This window comes from Heterocephalus glaber, unplaced genomic scaffold (assembly GCF_053883595.1).
Source record: "Heterocephalus glaber isolate CG9 unplaced genomic scaffold, H.glaber_assembly_v1.0 deba00000331, whole genome shotgun sequence".
NCBI lineage: Eukaryota > Metazoa > Chordata > Mammalia > Rodentia > Bathyergidae > Heterocephalus > Heterocephalus glaber.
In genome coordinates, this window is record NW_028258142.1 from 55946755 (window position 1) to 55965552 (window position 18798).

At 46.9% G+C, this 18798-nt stretch overlaps 1 protein-coding gene across 1 annotated transcript in view; it reads right to left on the bottom strand.

Moving 5' to 3' along the window:
- Nucleotides 1–1115: 1115 nt before the first annotated feature.
- Lama3 (laminin subunit alpha 3) overlaps nt 1116–18798 on the bottom strand; it is a 74653-nt gene continuing 56970 nt past the window's right edge. Inside the window, exons 31-38 of the mRNA XM_087189589.1 lie at nt 17095–17264; nt 13471–13654; nt 11083–11223; nt 8203–8362; nt 7981–8111; nt 6160–6253; nt 4821–4940; nt 1116–4051 (exon numbers count right to left, since the gene is read on the bottom strand). Coding sequence (XP_087045715.1) covers nt 3906–4051; nt 4821–4940; nt 6160–6253; nt 7981–8111; nt 8203–8362; nt 11083–11223; nt 13471–13654; nt 17095–17264 — 1146 coding nt within the window. The 3' untranslated portion in view covers nt 1116–3905. The remainder of the gene's footprint in view (nt 4052–4820; nt 4941–6159; nt 6254–7980; nt 8112–8202; nt 8363–11082; nt 11224–13470; nt 13655–17094; nt 17265–18798) is intronic.

Below are 18798 nucleotides of genomic sequence, written 5' to 3' on the forward strand. Positions count from 1 at the left end.
GCTGGCCATGTGCTTTCAGGTGCTGCGGTTTGTTCTCAGATCAACCTAGATAATGATGGGCCACATCTTAGTCGCCTCCTCATCGCTGAGATATAATACCTGACACCCACAACTTAAAAGAGGAAAGGTGTATTTTGGCTCACATTTTAGTAGTTTCAGTCCTTGCATGGTCCTCCGGCTCCGAGGCAGGATGGTATGGCAGAAGGGCATGGTGGGGGAGAGCTGCTTACGGCAATGGCAGACAGGAAGCAGAAAGAGTGCTACACCCTTCTGGGCCACGCCCACAGTGCCTGCCTCCTCTGAGCACCTTCTAATAGCAATCAGCTGTCCTGCACCCATAATTCAATTCCCTTCCAAAAGTCCCACTTTTGAGCACAGGAGGCTTTGGGGACATCTAGGTAAAACCCATAACAGGCCACTAAGGATTGGCTTGCTCAAATGGCTGCTTCTAGTCTTGAAGACTGTGGGAGGGCCTTGGGATTTATATTACAGGGCCAAGCCCAGTTTAAAATGATTCTAAGTACAAATGGATAGACCTGTGATGGCAAACCTTTTGGAGCTTTCAGTGAGAGACACAAACAGCTGGCTGCAGCACACCTGCCATAGGTTCGCCACCACTGGGATATTGCATTTGAGGGGTAATCTGGCAATAATTAACCACAATCATTAAAATGTTCATAGCCTTTGTTCTAATTACTTCTGACAATTTATCTTAAAGTAAATAAATTTATATCCCATTCATTCTAGTATTGCCTATAATTGTAAGAAAGGGAACTATCCCAAGTATCTAAAGATTAGATGGTAGTTACATGCATTATGGTAAATTCATTTGATGGAATGAAATGTTTTACAAAGACCTGAGGAACCAATACAGTTTTTAAAATACAGTTTTTAAAGCCATATAACAATAATACATACGATAATCATGATTTTGTAACAAAATACTGTGAATTTTAAAAGACGTATGGGCACATAGCTAAATATAAACAGATTTCTGAGTAGTGGGATTACGGGCGATTTTTATATTTTCCCATATGTTCTGATTTTTTCATAAGGAAAATATACATACCATTTGTATTCAATAAGATATACTTTAATGTTATTTTAAAAATTGTTCCTCTTGGGCCGGGGATTTAGCTCAGTGGTTCCACTGCCTGCTTTGCAAGTGCAAGGTCCTGAGTTCAATCCCCGGTACAAAAAAAAAGATTGTTCCTCTCATGCTGGCTTGAAATCATTATTTCTAGGAAGAATAAGGCTTTTCCAGGCCTACTATTGAGCTATGTGAAGTTGAAATTAGTGAAGAGACCTGGGGAAGGCGAAGAGAGAAGAGCGTGGTCAACAAAAGTAGAGGTCTTGGGGTTCTGTGGCGGGGGCAAGGGTAGAGAGAGGAGTTGAGTTAAAGTTCCCTGTGGATGAGACCGCTTCCTGTCTGGGAGAAGGGGAAATCAGCATTTTGTTCCATGCTACTGTGTTCCGATACTGATCTATCTTGAGTGTGGCAAAGCAAAAACTCAGTGCCCTCCATACTGAGGAATAAGGCCAACAAGTATGGGTTGAGATGCTATGAGAGGTGAGCCTTCAGAAGCACTCAGGTGCTTTGTGGGTATTTGTTGCCCCTGAAATGTCTGTCGCCTAAGGAGCTGTGCTATTTCCAGACCCCACTGAGCTGGCCCAAAATGGAACTGTGTCAGTCACCTGCAAGTTACAACAAAATATTTGAGGCAACTAACTTCATTACGAGGAAGGGTTTATTTAGCTGTCAGTTTGGGAGGTTCAGAGGCAGCTCGCCTACATCAGCTCAGTTCTGGTGAGGTCGGTGGCTTGTTCTGATGGGAGCGTGTGTTAGAGCAGTCACATCTTGTGTGAAGAGGTAGGGAGGAAGCAAGGAGGAGAATGGGCAGACTACCACAGTCCTTCTCAAGGGCACAGCCCCAGTGAAAGGAACCTCGTAAAAGCTCGTAACACCTCCCGATTCCCCATGCTGGAGCACCAAGCCTTGAAGACTGGACCATGGGGGCAGTTCTCAAACAATAGGACAATATCCAGACCACAACAGGAACCGATAGTGGCCCTGAAGTAACAAGGTCAGAGTTGTTAACCAGTGATTTGATGTCCCTACTTACCCCAGTGTGAGCCTATGAGCCAAAAAGACGATAGCAATGACAAAGCTCATATGGCACCTTACAGTTCACAAATGATTTTCATGATGGTTCAGTTGAAGAGCTATAGACAATTTTTCTAGAAAACAAATTTATAATCATGGAATAACTACACTTAGGTCTCTTTGTTTCCTTAGATATAAATCACGTGGGACTCTCTCTGCTGCTTTTTGGTGGCTGGAATTATATTCGGCAAATGCAGACGGGGGAGGTTGTCTTCAGGTTATTAGAAAATAGAGGAGAAATCACTGGGGCTTGTCAGTAAGGAGTTAACTGCTCCTTAATGATGGATATGGGAAGTGATAACAAAAAACACTAATGAATAATAACTATGTAGATCCAATTAGGTTAATATCAGGAGCCCAGAAGAGAGAATATAGGCTTGGTGAAGACCTAGCAACAATATGCGCATAATTTTCCTATAGACTCACTTCCTGAGTCTGACTCAGTTGCCTGGGAGACTTTTCATTTGAAAATTAATGTTCTCAGAAAGTGCATGACTTAGTCATGTAGTTCAGCCTCTGACCCAACATAGCATTCCTGAAGACCACCACTCTGCCTCTCTGAGGAGCCTCTATGTCGGGGACTTGGCTGCCTCTCTGAAACATTCCAGTGCTGTGCTGATATGATGTTGGGAAGCATACGAATAAGACTGCAGTGTGATGGTCATAAAGAACAAGGAAGTGTGACTCAGTTTCAGCAGAGGAGAGCATATAGCTCTGAGGACATCATAGGATACCCAATTTTTAGGATTGTTATTTTTCTCTCAATGGACAAATAATATGTGGAAGATACAGAAATGCTTGCATAGTATTCTTTGTTAGAGAAAGTGGTGCTGAGTATTTACATTGCCCCACTACGCCATTTGTTCTTGTATAGAAAAAACTAGAAGTGATTTCTTTCTCTTTCTCAGAGCGTGAACTTTCCACCGCTGACTTCTGTTATGGCATACAAAGCTTCAGTTACAGTACCTATTCCATCTCAGCTCTCCAATCAGATAGTTAGAGTCCTCAAGGGATTGGTAATAATTATCTAGACTTGGTTGGTAGAAGACTGGGGAAGGAAAAGATTGGGAAGCTGGTGGGCTTCATTAATTGATGGGTTCAGGAGTTCAATTTGTTAACTACTACTTTATGAATATTATATGTTTCCCCAATTGAACTGAATATTCCTTACGGGCAGAACTACTTTCTGTACCTCACTGTAGTTCATGGACTGAGAACACACAGAACCTCCCAGTTTGTGCTCAATAATTACTTGTAGAAAGCTATGTCATAGGCAGCACACTGACCAGGTGCTAAAGAATCAATACGATTAACAGTCACCATCAAGCCTTTGGTTTTATGTTTCAAAAACATAATTTGAAAAGTACATTGCTTTTATTTAACCCCATAAATTATAATCCTTTAACATATGTACAAGTTTCATATTCTTAAAGTGCTTAAAAAGAGATTTATTTTTTGACAAGTGGAGAAAATGTTCCATGAAAGGCACAAATTGTAGTGACAAATATTATCTAAGGCATTGTGTGCATATTTGAATAACAATTTGTTCATCTTCTTCAAGAAATGGTATTTTTGTGTGAAATAATATGTTGCACTGAATGCCAAAATGATGGGTCTATGTGGTCAGAGTTCAAAATCAGATTTTCAGTACGCACGTCCCGATGGTGTCTTGAGTCAAGCACGACTTTGAGTTGTGGAGGGAGGCATGCAGGTGAGTTTCCTCCTGTGCGGTAGGTCCGGGTTAGTACTCAGGGCAGCCGTTCAGACGAACAGAGCCCTGGATTTCCATGGCTTCAGAAATAGGGACTGGCTTGTGGTTGACTTGAACATTCTTTAAACAGCCAAAAAATGACCCCCACACTGGGAGGTTCAATGTCTTCAAATTGGCTGAAAGACAAAAGCAAAAGGCACTTGATGAATTCTTCATTCCAAATGAATGCACACTGAGCTTTACAGAGAGTTGTAAGAAGGAGCAAAGGGGACCCCATGGCTCGTCCCACCCGGCCCTTTCTTCCTCTTAAAGCGGGCATCCTTCACTGTGCCTGCCGGGATAAATCAGCAACAAGGCGACTCCTGAGCTCTTCAGAGAAGGAGATTCCACAGTCCAAATCAACAGGCAATAACCTGAACTCGGCTGCTTTTTATGGGTCATGAAAGGCCTATAACATTAACAACCAGACAGACTATTTGGAAGGATGCAAAGCAATGAAGAATGAAAAGGTTCTTTCCAGGTGGAATTCCAGTCTTGAACATGCCTGCATTTCACCCTGCCCAATTTTCCCATTCTGGCCCCACTGAGCCTAATAACTCAGCAGCAAGAATAAATGCCTGGGGACGAGAGATTGGATTTTCTGCCTGGTTCTTTGCTGATATCAGGTTTCTGGGTTAATGCAACATCTTAAGGGGGGCTTATAAATTATAGGCTTGGGCAGAGAGGAGGCAGCAGTAATGCGGCTGCGACTGTGCTGAGCTGTGCTCACTGCCAGCTGCTAGGTTTCCCCAAGTGCCGGACAAAGGGCCTCACCGTCCCTGCCCAGCCGAGGGCTGCCCTGCTCACGACCCACATGGAGGCCACCATCTTTGCTGGGTGAAGAGGAAAATGTCAAGAGCTGACATTGGGCAAAATGGGTGTGGAAGAAATGAGGATGACAGTCACCTGGGACACCGCCAATGTGTAGGGACACCTGGGTGCTGTGGGATGGGAAGGTGAGTTCCCCTGCTGTGTAGCTGTTGTCCTTGTCCAGCTCCAGGTGCAGGATGTGTTGTTTGATGGTGACTGGAAGAAAGGAAGCTGGTTAAATCTGTCACGGGGCAGAGTGCTTCCTGTACTGTGGGGTCCCCACTGGCCTCAGTTTGATTCGTTCCCATGGGACCCGTGACACACTGGCTGCCGGCGCTCGGTCCCCCTCAACTCACTTCTTAGTGCCAAGCAGCAAGAGGTGCTTCCACATTCATTGCAAAATTGATCCCTAACACGAATCTCTGCAGAAGACATTATTATAATTTCCGTTTCCCAGATGAGAGGCTGAGACTCACTGAGGACCTGAGCTGATGCTTGGCTCATAGAGAGCTGGGATTCAACCTCTGCTATCTCATCTCCAGAAGCCAAGCTCACTTCATGGGACCTCAGCTACTTTCCAAGTAGCCACTGGCTTCTGAAAACAGATGCCAAAAATGCTTGACACACTTTTGACCCATGGAAGCAAATTCCGCCCATGTTAACAATCTTAGCTGATTGCAATGTATTTAGCTTTCAAATTGGCCAAGCAAAGATTGCTTCTGATGAAAGGTATTTTAGCAAATACAGGTTCACATGTCTCTAAACTAATACTCATGAGTTATTAATAAAAAAAAAAACAGATTCTACTTGAGAAGATATGCCTGCTCTCCACCATTAGTTTATCTAAATAGTTCACATTAACATTAACTGATTGTTGAAAAAATAACCCAACAATGAGACTTAACTATACCATAGTAAGAGCAGACACTTACTGAATGCTACTATTAGACATGGGGCTAAGCAGTTTATATTCACTATTCCATTAATGTTCACACCCTGTGAGGAGTATGCTATTTTTATCTCCATTTTACAGATGAGAAAACTGAAGGGAAAGAGCATTTAAATCACTTGCCCAAGGCCACACAAGGTAAAGGATGGCAGAGATTTGACCTCTTTCCTTTTGACATCAAACCCAAAACTTAAATCACAATGTTATATTACCTTGAAAACGAATACAACTTATCAATGGCTGGACACACACACACACACACACACACACAAATCCCCCAACACAGGAAGCTATGGAGAACTGGAGGCTGCAGCCACGAATAACATCCACATAGCTGGGGTGGGCAATGAATGATGAATGACTTAAGCTGGTGAGCTGCCCTGTCAGGCGCTAGGAATAATGGACTGAGGCTGCCTTCGAGAAATTCAAATCCACATGAAAAGGGACTGTGTCAATGTGTGCACGATAGGGACCTGGATGTCCTACCTGCAACTGAGTGCCACTGTCCATCACACAGAGACTGCTTTGGTGTCACTGACGTCAATATCCTGCCCGCCTCGCTGTCCACAGAGGCTGTGACCTGCAACACATGGATCTTGCTATTTCCTTCCAAAAGGTGAGTAGAGACAACTTTTCTTTCCCTCTTCCCTTCCCAAGCACTGCCATGCAGACAGTCCACAAACACTTTAAATAATGGTCCCCCAACTCCTGGGAAGCGAGCTATAAACCCAGGTCTCGCCTGAAGTTGTTGGCAATGGCAACGAGCCATTTTCTCCCAAGCCAGACCCCGTCCAGGGTTACTGAAGAGCACCAACCATCCTTCTTAGCAATTCCTAAGACAGGGGCTCTGTTTAGAAGAACATATGAAGTTTGGAAAACAAAAATGCTGGTGGCGGCCTATAACCTGTGGTAAGGGCCAGCCAGTTACGACCAAGACATTGAACAAGCTGACGGAGTGTGTCTGTCCCGGGCACCTGACGGTGCCAGCACTCAGCACCTCTATGCAGAATCCACTACCCACTCTCTAGTTAGGGCTCCTCTGGGACCTTCCAGGGTTGAATCAAGGTAAATGATAAGTCGTATCATTTAAGTGCCACTGTAAATAGCTTACATTTAATTTCCCCGTAACTAGATGGAGAATCTATTATAGGCAATTTTTGAGCTAAACAATAGCACTGCCAATGTCATCAGGTCTTGGTTTTGTTTCTTGAGAAGAGTTCCTATCCAGGGACTCTCACTGAGGACCCTTCCCAGCCTTCCTCTGAAAAGATAGTCTCATCTCTACCTCCCGGAAGGTGGGTCGTGTTGCTTCTCGGGGAGACAGGAGACCTGCTCAGGCGTAATGTCTACAGCTTCAGTAGGAAGTATGTGAGGGGCTGGGGTGTCGCTCAGCACAAAGCACTCGCCTGGCATGCAAGAGGCCTGGGTTCAATCCTCAGCACCAGGGGAAAAAGTATTCTAGGAGTTTGGGCCATTTAATTTTCTCCTGGGGCTGTTTTCTCTCACATTTAATAAATAGTAGAAAGATAGAGATAAAAGAAAGTAGCACAGCATCAGTTTTTGACTCAAGGCCTCAACTATGAGCAGCTTCCTGGAAGCATCTGGTTTTAAAGAGATATCTTTGAGAAGGAAGGAGAGATACCTGGGTGGTTGAAAATAAGATATTGATGCAGGTTTGTGAGCAATGGGAAGGATGGGGTAGGAGAAACTGAAGAAAGAATCCATGAGAAACCAAAGGAAAGCCTGTGTGGGACCCAGTGAGCAGCTTGGCTGCAGAGCCAGAGGGCTGGAGCAGTGTGGACAGACTAAAAGGGTCTGGACTGAGTCCATGGACACAAGCTCGCAGGCTCAGCTGTGCTATGGTGGAGACAGCCGGGGAAAACGTGTCCCGGTCACTCTGGTGCTGCCCTTCTGAATAAAAGCAGAGATGCGATGAGACTGAAGGTGAGGAAGGAAAACGGACATCTATAAAGTCCATGGAAGTTTCTCTAATCTGGACAAAAGCCCTAGGGCACCAGAATTACTATCCTTGTTTTATAGATACCACAACTGAGTCTGAAAGAGGTTCAGAAACTTCCTAAGGGCTCTATAACTGAGTGGCGCAGCTGGAATTCCCCCTGACTTGTGAGTTTTTCCAATTTTAAAGATGAAGAACAAAAAATGTGATGATAAAATTACTTGCTAAAGTAAAATGATAAGTCATCTCCAAGGCTAACTTAAAAATAAGGCCAGGTTCACCCGGAAGTCATAGTAGAAATGGAATCTGGTTTCCACCTCCCACTCCCAGGTCACCAGACTGCTCCGTACCTTTCCTGCCTCCATGTAAACACTTAAGTGCTGTCCTCGTTGACTTCCAATATGTATCAGGATCCCAACAAGACTTCTTGGGCGAATGCTGAACATAAGCTTGAACTCTGGCCCCAACAGCACAGAGTTAGCTTTGAAAAGGAAAGAACGAACAAAATTAAAGCGTCATAATTAAAGACAAAAGACTCAGAGACATGAACTCTACACCAAATTGCTTCTTACCCAGGTTGACATGACCTCCTCCTTGGGAGAAATAAATGCCTTTCTCCAAAGAGCCACTTGAGCAAGGAGACACCCCAAAGTTCATCAAAGGGGAATCCAAGGGTTTTAAAGACAACTGAAAGTTCTTCAGGCATCCCACAAAGCTGTTTTGGGGGAGATTCTGAAACCAAGCAGAAAAGAAAGTCATTACCTATGACTCCCTAATATGCATGGGATAGCCAAGCTAAGGGGTGTTGAAACTTACTGGCAAAAGAAGATTTATTTTTCCTGCTTCATAGAGTCAGGTGGGCCTGACTGTTCTATTTGGCTCCCTGCCCAGAGTGTCAAGGAAAACCTGTCTACCAGATGTTGGGGGAGTGTTGAAGTTCAGAGGCATCTCCATGCCAGGTGGGGAGAGTGCAGGACTGTGGGGGTGTGGAGATTGCTACCTTGCTCTGGAGTAAGAATAAAAGAGCGTGGACACAACCCTGAGCAACTCACACTGAGCTGCGGCGTGGGGAAATTTCCACTTCACCATTTACAGATCTCACCGTCGCTTTGCAGTATGAACCACTCTTGAGGGTTTCGTGAGTTGGTGTGAGAGCTTAATGCAAGGCGGCTGATTGAAAAATGAGGCCAAAATGTTCCCAAAATAATTGAGTGCCAAACAGCTCCCTTCGGTATTTGACTCAGCGTACTACCAACAAAGCACGGATGCTGTACAGTTACAATAGGACACTACGGGTGTGCATCGTGGGTGGGCGTGTGGGGGACCCTGGCCCACTCTGCTCTGGCCCGAAGGCTGGGCTTCTGAGGATTTGTATTCCCTTGTATCACATCCCAGATATTCTCTGAATGTACATTTTTCTGGAGAGAAGGACTACAACATATTCACAGATTCTCAAGATGTTTGTAAAATTCTCAAAAAAATCTTAAGAATCATTGAATACAAACTCCCTAACTCCCTTCTAGAACCAATGCTATCAGGGCCCTGGAATCCTACACAACAGATTCAGGATATGGTAATGTTGAGAGACAAGGGTGATGTTAGCAATGAATGTAAGGCTCACATCAATGGTAAACTGCTGGCTGGTCTCCTCATGAAGTTTTTAGTTTCTTAAAAAGCCCTGGAGTCCAAGCTAGTAAAGAAAACCTGCCTTAATTATGTCCATTTCTAGGCCCACACTTGAGTCCTGCTACCCAGTGAAAAATCTGAACCTGAAACCAAGCACGTACTTCCCAAGGTGGCTATAACCTGGCGCTGAACTGCTAAAGGCCAAGCGGGGAAGGTGCCCTTGGAAAGGCTGTGGAGGAGGACAAAGAAGATGGTTTATACCACCAGGGTTGCAGGAGGCAGTGGAAAGAACCCTGGTTGTTAAGGATATTGTAATGAATGCTGCTATTGGTCCCAGATGCTAGGAAGCCAGGGATGATTAAGGTGATTTTAAAAGAACCTAAGCAGTCAGAAGTGTACCCAAATTGTGCCATCCTGTGATTTCTCCAAGAGGGAGAAAATCTACATCAGCACTGAGGACCCTCTACAGCAATGAATATATTCTACATTACATACGTGTTATTGTGCATAGAATATAAGCAAGTTATAATTTATGTATGATATACATGTAAAAGTTACTATACATGAGAAAACAAAGTAAAACTTTATTGCTTGCTGGGGCTTTGGCTCAAATCGAGCAAAATTCCAGCAGGCCAGGCAGTGGCTTATGGAGGCTTTGGCTTGGCTAGCTCAGGCTGAAGGCCTGGAGTCCAAGCTGGTGGAGAAAAACCTGCCTTGATTATGTCCACTTCTTAGCCCACCTTTGCATCAGGGCCCTTCCCTGCCTCACTGCAAGCAATTAGACAAGAACATACCAGCAACTCTCAAGGAAAGGGGGAGAATTGGCCGGCAGCCTGAGCTGTTGACAGGACCATTGTACTTCACTTTGTGAGAGAAAAGGGCAAATGTGGGAGAAGACAGTCAAGTGCATGAGGGCACCCCAGGTGACCCAGGTGCCACTGACACTCTGCCAGGTGCAGGAGAGATGGGAGGTGGCAGGCGCAGAGCTGGCTCCTGGGCTGAGGCCCAGCACAGCCTCTGAACCTGACACACCCGCCAAATGTCCTCCTCCCTGGGGACAGGGGAGCCCTGACTTTCCCTTAGCCCTATTATGTTCTTCCTTTCCTTCCTCTTTCAGGGCTGGAGATTAGACCCTTGCATATGCCAAACCTACTCTCACTGAGCGATACCTCCCGCTTTCTTCCTTTTTTTCAGTTTTCCAGTGAGCCCTCTAATTAGGACAAGTGACAAATTTCAGCTCTGAGCTAATATGTCTTGAACACCCCCTGGTCACTTCGCAAGCTGCTGTTTCTCCAAATGAAAGGGGGCAGGCCATACCACTGAGCTAATAACACTGTTTCATTTTCGTGTATTTATTTTTACCATTTTGTACTATTTATGGCAAAGGATATTGGGTTTCTGTTTATGAGAGAGAAAAAAAAAGCCTTTTAAAAACACAGCCAAGTTCACTAGCAAACTACAAAGCAAATGCTTTGCCTGAGTACAGCAAAGATGGCGAAGGTGGCATACATTACTAAAGTGGACCTCATGCTTAATCCACAATTGCTTTCTACCTAAGCCTTAGGCTGTGTGTGCATTTCCTGGCAGAGGAGCTACAGGCCTCATGTGGACAGAGACATGGAGAAGGTCTGCACTCTCCTTATCTGGGTGCTTGTGTCAACCTGGACCTAATGCAGGAAAGCTTCCGAGTGAGGAGTGGGGCCCTCTCTGTGGCCCTGTGAACATTCGGTATTTTCAAAAACATTTGAAGCACTTTGAGATTCTTACACATCTTCTATCCTTATGATGGGGACATTATAAGGTGGATTGGTTTTATCCATGTTTACCTTTGGCTTCCCTGATGGAGACCACCCCAGGTAAACCTGTGCTCTGGGGCTGCTGGTGGAATTTCCGGGCAAACTGCCCTCCCGGGCCTTCAGCCCGTCTATGTGCAGGTGCCCCCTTCGGCCATCTTGCCCAAACACCACCTGCAGAGTCAAGAGAGCACGCGTGTCAAGTCCTTACCTCTGATCATCGCTGCTGTATTTTAATAGTAGTCACAGGACATTTCTAAAAACATTTCCTGCCCTTCTGTTGCTGTAAAGAATGAGGTTTTGCTTCTGTTTACACTCATCACCATTGTTTGGTGAGACTGTGTTAGATATTGAACAAACTAAGTGCGAAGGGCTGATAAATAAAAGGCTGCTCAGAAGTGAAGTAAATAAACAGATACAATTGATCTGGAAATTTGTACCAAGGATGGGCAACCAGAGGCACATGAATCAACAAGGATCTTCCCAAGGAAGGGAAGGAGGAGTCTGTGTAGAGCTGAGAGGAGCGGCAGTTGACTGTGTGCTTGGGAGGCTCCTAGAGCAAGAAGGCAGCCCCTTGTCTTCTAACACAGGGCCAAGGCCTTCAACTCTCTGCTACGAGTGAGGACTCCTGGGCCCTACTGTGGACTCTGCCGTCTCTCCAGTGTCCATGTCCAGCCGCGGCCTCGGGCCTCCCTGTCGGGACACATGGGAAGGCGTGTCTGGGCTGCTAGTCTCCCCCAGCCCGAAACTGTTCTCTGTGGTCCCAGGCCTTCTCTCCACTTCTCCACCTCAGCAGGCGCCCACTACTGCCAGAGCACTGCGGTACCGACTCCTCTCTCCCCCTCCCTGTGCAGCCGCTGGCCAGCCCTCTGCTCTGCTCCTGAACCCATCCAGACCCGAGCTCTGCACTTCCACCTCAGTCTCTCCAGACACAATAGCCCCCATCTGGTCCCCACTTCTACTTCTTTTTGGGGGGGGGGTACCAGGGATTGAACTCGGGACCTTGTGCTTTTGAGGCAGGCAGTGGCACCACTGAGCTAAATCCCGGGCCTCCCCTCCCCAACTTCTACATCTAACCCCTCTATTTCTTCAGCTGAAGAGAGGTAAAAAAACATAATCTTCTTTACTAATTTAACTCTCTTCCTACACTGCAGAGACACCTGCAATGAAATCCAAAGTCCTCAGGTTGGCCTTCAAAGCTTAATAATCTGGCCCTGGCTCCTGCTCCAATGCCTCTCCTAGCTCTGCGGTTTGTCCCATGGGCTAATTCCCACCTGGAGGTCCTTACATTTGCCTTTTCCTCTGCCTGGAGGACCCGTATAAATCCGTACGGTGGTCTCCCTCTGCAGGAGGCCTTTCCTAACTTCCAGCTCCAAAACAGTCTTTCTACTCTGCTTTGTCATTTCCTGACCTTGCTCCAGTGTTTTCTGGAGGCACTTACCTGTAGCTGACGTTATATTGAGAATTTTGTGTTCATGTGCTCCAGTAGAGCAGCTCAGGGACTAGCTGTTGAGTGACTAAGTGACCGAAACTTGCCAAGTCACTTAGGTTATCTGAGTATCAGTTTCCTTCTGGGCTTATATTGTATTTTAAAAACTCTGGTCTGCCTTGAGGCCACAGCTGGGATGCTTGGGCTGTGGGTCTTTCTGCTTGTGTGATGGGGAAGGCATTCAGGCCCACAGAAGAATCTGCAGGCCTGGAAGTGGCCACTGCAGGAGGCAAATGGCCCAGGAAGCAGGGTGGATTAGGCCAGGGGACAAAGCAGCTGGGTGAGGATGGAGGGGCTCTAAGGAGCAGTGGCGAAGTTCACCTGGGCATTTAGGGCATCAGTGACACACAGTGTGTGCAGCAATCCCAGCACCAAGACGCTGGGTGCCCACGCCTCGGCCCACACAGGCTCTCCTGACGCTCGTGCCTGTGGGCCTAGGAAGGGTGCTGGCTCCTGTTTTCAGTTGCTCGGACAGTGAATTTCACCCTGGCTAGAGGTGCAGGCTGAATATCCCTCACTGACATGCTTGGGAACAGACGTGTTAGAAGTTTCAGGTTTTCTGGATTTTGGAATATTCACATGTACATAATAAGATATCCTAGAATGGGACCTAAGTCCAAACACAAAATTCCACTTATGTCCATATATACTATATACATATAACCCGCAAGTAGTTTTTTTTTTTTTTTTGGACTAGGGATTGAATTCAGGACCCTGCACTTGCGAGGCAGGGCCACTGAGCTACATCTCCCCCACCAAGCAGTTTTATACAATGTTCTTGACCTGCTTGCAATTTGACTAAAACCCAAGATCAGGTCTAGAATTTTCCATTGTGGCACCATGTCATTGCTCAAAATGTTGGGATTTGGGAGCATTTTGGATTTTGGATTTTTCAGAATGCTCAAACTGTTGTAAGGTAGCCAAGATCTTACCGTATGCCACTTCCCGTCATTGTATTTCTCTTTACTTTTGAGCCTCAGTTTTTTGCCTTCTGCCCCCAAAGCAAAGACCAGATGTCCTTTCAACAGGTAAAGAGCCATGAAGGAGTTCTTGGCGCCCGTGTAAAACACCAGCCCCCCGGAGGAGGTTGTGTGTATGTCCACAGCAAACTCTGACCTGTGGAGAAAAGAAAGCAACAGGAAAGGAAGGAAGGGAGGTTGTTGTTGCTTTTCACCATCTCACAGCTCGGAGAGGGGTTGTGCTGCATATACCCAAACTCCCATTTTTCCAGTGCATGCACAAAGGTTTGTCCCATACCTCTCTCCCCCTGCCCCTGGCAACCACCATTCTATTTCCTGTCTGTACGGATTGATTTGCCTGCTCCAGGTACCTCACATAAGTGGAATCAGACAGTATTTGTTTGATTGTGGCTGGCTTGTTTCACTTAGTAGCCTGAGCTCCTTAAGCCCAATGAATATGCATTCTGTTTGTGTGTATTCACAGAGAGGGAAGTTGTAGGAGTAAGGATCAGCACTGAACCAGGATGCAATCCAATCACTGGGTGAGCACTTCCTCTCTCTGTAAGACTCTTTTAACATTAATGCACAGGAGTAAAGATTCACCTACCTCTATGACTCTCCCACCCTCATACTTCATCTATGGTGGAAGAGGAACTAAATATTGTGTAATCACAGCAGAGGTTGAAAGGTAACATTCACGAGCATGAATGGTTGCATGGGATGTGTACATGATGGCTGAGAAAGAGTTACTGTCTATGAAAATGTATGTCTGTCCATCCCCCCCATTCGGCAAATCACAGAGCATAGCAAATATAAGGCTCTGTGCTGGACTCTGGGGAGGCAGATGTGTATGGTGCCTTCCTGTGCTGTGCACTGTCCCTGGGTACCCTGAGAGGGATCCTAAAGATATGGCACGAACAGGTGGTGGAAACACAGCAGCTGGCTGTCATCCTGCATTGCTGAGGGCTAATGTCTCAGCACACAGGAGACTGGGGCAGGAGCTAGCTTGGCCCTGCTTCTAGCTGCATCCCCAGTGCACAGTACCTAGCAGGGATTCAATAAATAATTACTGAATTGAATTAAGCAGTAAATGGAAATTCTGGAGGCAGAACCTGGAAGTGGCAGGAAGAGTTACACTGTTTATTCTCTTTGCTTTTCAATACTGTGAGGCTGAGATGTAATCTTCAGATTAGCAAGTTTCCTGGAGGGGAACATTCTTCAAAAGGAAAAAGAAATTCGTATTTGTCAGATGAAATCGCCCAGATGGCTACGGCGGTGTGTGTCTGTGAGTGAGGGGGGCTGGAGGATGGGGCTGGCCCACAGAGGGCGGGCGGATGCTGGCAGGGAGAGGCTCCAGAAGGGGAAGCACATCATCAAGCGTGTGAGCCTGGTGATCACACTTGACGTTTGTTTCCCAGAACTGTTCCTAAAGCAATTTTCTTTCAGAAAAGACTAACTGACTAACACCTTGAAAAGGCCGCAGTGGATTCAAATCCTGGAATGTGATACCGTAGCTTTGACTATTCATTGCTGGAGGAGGGGATGGGAAATTGTACTTTCATATGTTCACCTTGGGGTTAAAATAATGGTACTGGTTTGGGAAGAGAGTCAAATGTTGCTAGAATGGAAAGCATTGTAAATATAAGCTTGTAATTCCTGAAAATATAATCTGATTGCTGCAAAATTTGGCATTTAAATGGTTTAAAATTAGTAGTTATTAATGATTGATTGCTTTTTCATTTTAACTTTTAAAATGTTACCTTTTTCATTTATGATGTATAATTTAGAGCTGGACGTGAAAGGACTAAATCTGGAGACTGAATTACCAAAAAAACCTGGAAAACTTACCTCACTCAAAGTGCAGGGGGAGAGAGTGGGCTGCAGGGTGGGGTGGGGCAGGGCTGGAAAGAGAGCATCTGTAGCTGCCGTTTCTTTGGCCATTAAGGTCAGCTTGATCAGGGGCCAGGGCCAGGCAGTGGGGCCTCACCACTGGGAAGTCACCGGGGCTACGGGACAATCCCCTGCCCCTGCCTCAGTCTCCTGTTAGCACAGTTTTGCCAAATGAAGGACCCCAAGTCTTGCCACTGACTTGGCACTGCCTGATAATTTCCTCTACTGAATGCTGCACTTTTTTTGTGTACCAGGAATTGAACTCAGGCCCTTTGCACTGAACTACATCCCCAGTCCTTTTTATTTTTTAAATTTTGAGACAAGGTCTCACCAAGTTGCTAAGTTACCCAGGCCAAGCTTCAACTTGGCACTCCTCCTGGCTCAGCCTCCCAGAGTGCTTGGATTACAGGTGTGCACCACCGTGCCCTGCTTCAATGCAGAATTCAATTCCTCCTTGGCCTTCACATCTACCTGCTAGCAAATCATGCCCATGGCTTACTGAGTGGGCTTCTAAGAGCCAGCCTCCTTCCTGGTCATTGCCTCTCCTTCCTGCAAGGATTGCACAATCAACTCCATTTAACTGAAGAGAAAATGGAGGTCCACAGAGCGGTAGTGATTTTCGAGAGCATGTGGGACAGGCACAGACGGAGAGCTCAGGCTTAGAAAAGTTATGTGGTTTGTGGTGGCCACAAAGATGTGTTCCCTTTGAGAACGCCCCCCCCCACCATGGGCACAGTGCCCTGGCTGCCCCCCACTGCCCCAGCCTGGGGTCTGCAACAACACCCAGCTGCTCCCAGCCTGGGATAAGAGTGGCAGGCAGACTAGGCCGGACACTTCGGCTGCATGCCGGGCCCTCTCAGATGATCTGTGCTTGGGGTGCCCCTGGGCCTGGCTGACTTCCTGTGAGCTGCCCTGCAGTCTGAGCCCCTCTCCCGGCCTTCTTCTACAGGCCCCATCCCAGCTGCAGGCTCTTTCAGGCCCCTCCCAGCATCTGTTCTCTTGCCCACACTAAACCCTGTCTGTGGCTGTCTATTTCATCTGAGCATCTCAGTCTCCAAGCGGCTGAGCTGGCACACAGCCTGGGGCCACATGACCAGTACATGGCCGTGCAGGGACTGAAAGCCGGGTCCTTGCGGCCCCTGAAATTCTGCCTCTGTAGAGAAGTCTTGAAGGAATAGTTGGACCCTTTTCTTTATGTCTCCTTCAAACCTGAACATGACAAGCCTTGCTTTTCTCCTTTCTCCTGACATCATTAATATTTCTGCTCATTCACTCCTCCCACAAAGAGATGCAATGTGCTAGCACAAAAAGTCAGAATGCATTCTTTAAAAACGTTCTATCTGCCACCAAGGATTCCTGAAAGAGTACTTTTCCTTTTGCTACAGAGAGCAAGGGAAGGTGATTTGTCATAGAAATAAATAGCAGCTTCGGGAACAAAATCAGCCTTATTTTTAGAACACCGTCAATTCCAAACCATTGTCTCAGCCCCCGAGTGGCGCCCGTCACATTTGCACCCCAGCTGCAGGGAGCACATGTCCCGCAATCACGCTCCCCATGGTCCTATGCAGGCTGGCACCGCTCTTCACAAGAATGGTAGTGCCACCTGCCTTCGTGACAGGAGCACGGTGTCATGCCAGCTGGACACTCCCAGGGTAGAACTGCAGTTGGGTTCTGAGTTGGCCCTGGAGCAGGAAAATTTAAAAATACCTGGGTTTCAGCAACTCCTGGGGAAGCTGGAATAGCAAGTGGCTGGTGGGACTGTCCCCAAACTGGAGGGCTCTGTGACTGATCTGGGCCCCAACTGGGGGTGAGCAAAGCTCTGAGTCTCGCCACACTTCCATGCTGCTGGGGGAGGCGGCTGGTGCATCCTGCAACATCTGCATGGGAGAGGAGCGCGGGATTAGGATGCTAGTTGCCAGGGTGCGGAGAGAAGAAAGATTATCTTGGCCGGCACCTGGCTCAGTTTTCACTCTCCAGCAAACGGTCCCACGGGGACAGGAAGTTCCCACCGAGAGCCCTTCCTGCAGGTCACTGGTTGGCACTGAGCAGGGGAGAAGGGAGAGCCAGAGCCCATCTCAGCTTCTCAGCCAGTCAGTGTCCTAGTGTGGCTTTGTATGTGGGCCTTTTGCCTCTAGGGAGGTAAAAACTAGGACTGGAAGGGGCAGGGCATCATTCTTTGGGGAGCCCAAGTCTCGGAGCCTCTAAATAGACTTTCTCTTGCTCTCTTTGGGGAGGATGTGCATTATTCTCATCCTATATGATCTGGTCTCGGTTTGGAAAGCTGTGGCACCTGCAGGTGCCCAGCACACTGCCCCATCATGGAGCCCTGGAAGAAGCAGCGCCCCTTAGACAGCCTGCATGTGGCCAGCAACACAAGGCAGCCACAGCCCGCCAGTGGGACATTGAGCCACAGAACTGCCATCTCCCCTTGCTGGCCATGCATTGGAGCTTTTGCAGCAGGAAGGGTGGGAGGACCTCATCAACATTAACAGTAACATCAAGATGAACAGCTTTGGTCATCACCCTTTGCCACCAACCCTTCCTTAATTCTCATTATGTTTCAAAGAAGCTGGGCTCAAAGTCTGAGTCATCATGGACACCCAGCTCCTTGGCCTCTTTCAAACCATATCATGTCCTGCTGCTCCTCTCTAGGACCTATTTTGTTTCCACTCTTTGCCTTTCTGGTGTTTCTGCCCTGAAAGTCAGCCTGACTCTCCTGCCGGGGCTATTGGAATAGCTTGCTGGTTTAACTCCTTGCCCCTAGAATTTTCCTCCACCTAACCATCCCATAGGTTGCTGCCAGTTTCGTAATCCTTAATCTTTTAAGAAGGTTAAAGCACACCTTTTCATGGCTTTACAGTGGCTATTGAAACTGACCAAGTTAACAGAGGTCACACAAGGTTTGCCTGATCTGTTGCTAGGGTGTGATTGGAGTTACCGCCCCCTGCCACCCATCTTCTTTCTCCACATAATTTCCCATTGTTCATCGTGCTTTCTCAGCCTACACAAGGCTTTCAGAGGAAATTCCCTGGGATTTTACAGCCGTAAGTTCGAATGCTGACCCTACCATTTACTGACAGGGTGATCTTGGGCAAATATTTGAAATGCGGTTTCCTGGCCCATGAAGTTAGGGTTTTCTTCTGTTCTCAGAAGGGTGTGGTGCACACAGAAAGAGCCCACATGAAGCCTTGGGAGGATCACAGAATGCATGCAAAGTGTCTTGTACCTGTGTCACCCACATCCTGTCTCCAGCTTTGGGCTTCTGCTCAGGCAACACCAATATTCACACATCTAGACTCGACCCACGCTTGGGAGCTCCAGCTCCTGGGTCACCTCCTCCACAAGAACCCCCCTCATTTCCATGATAGGAAAATTCCTGTTGCACCATTCCTGTAGCATTTTGGGTCCCTC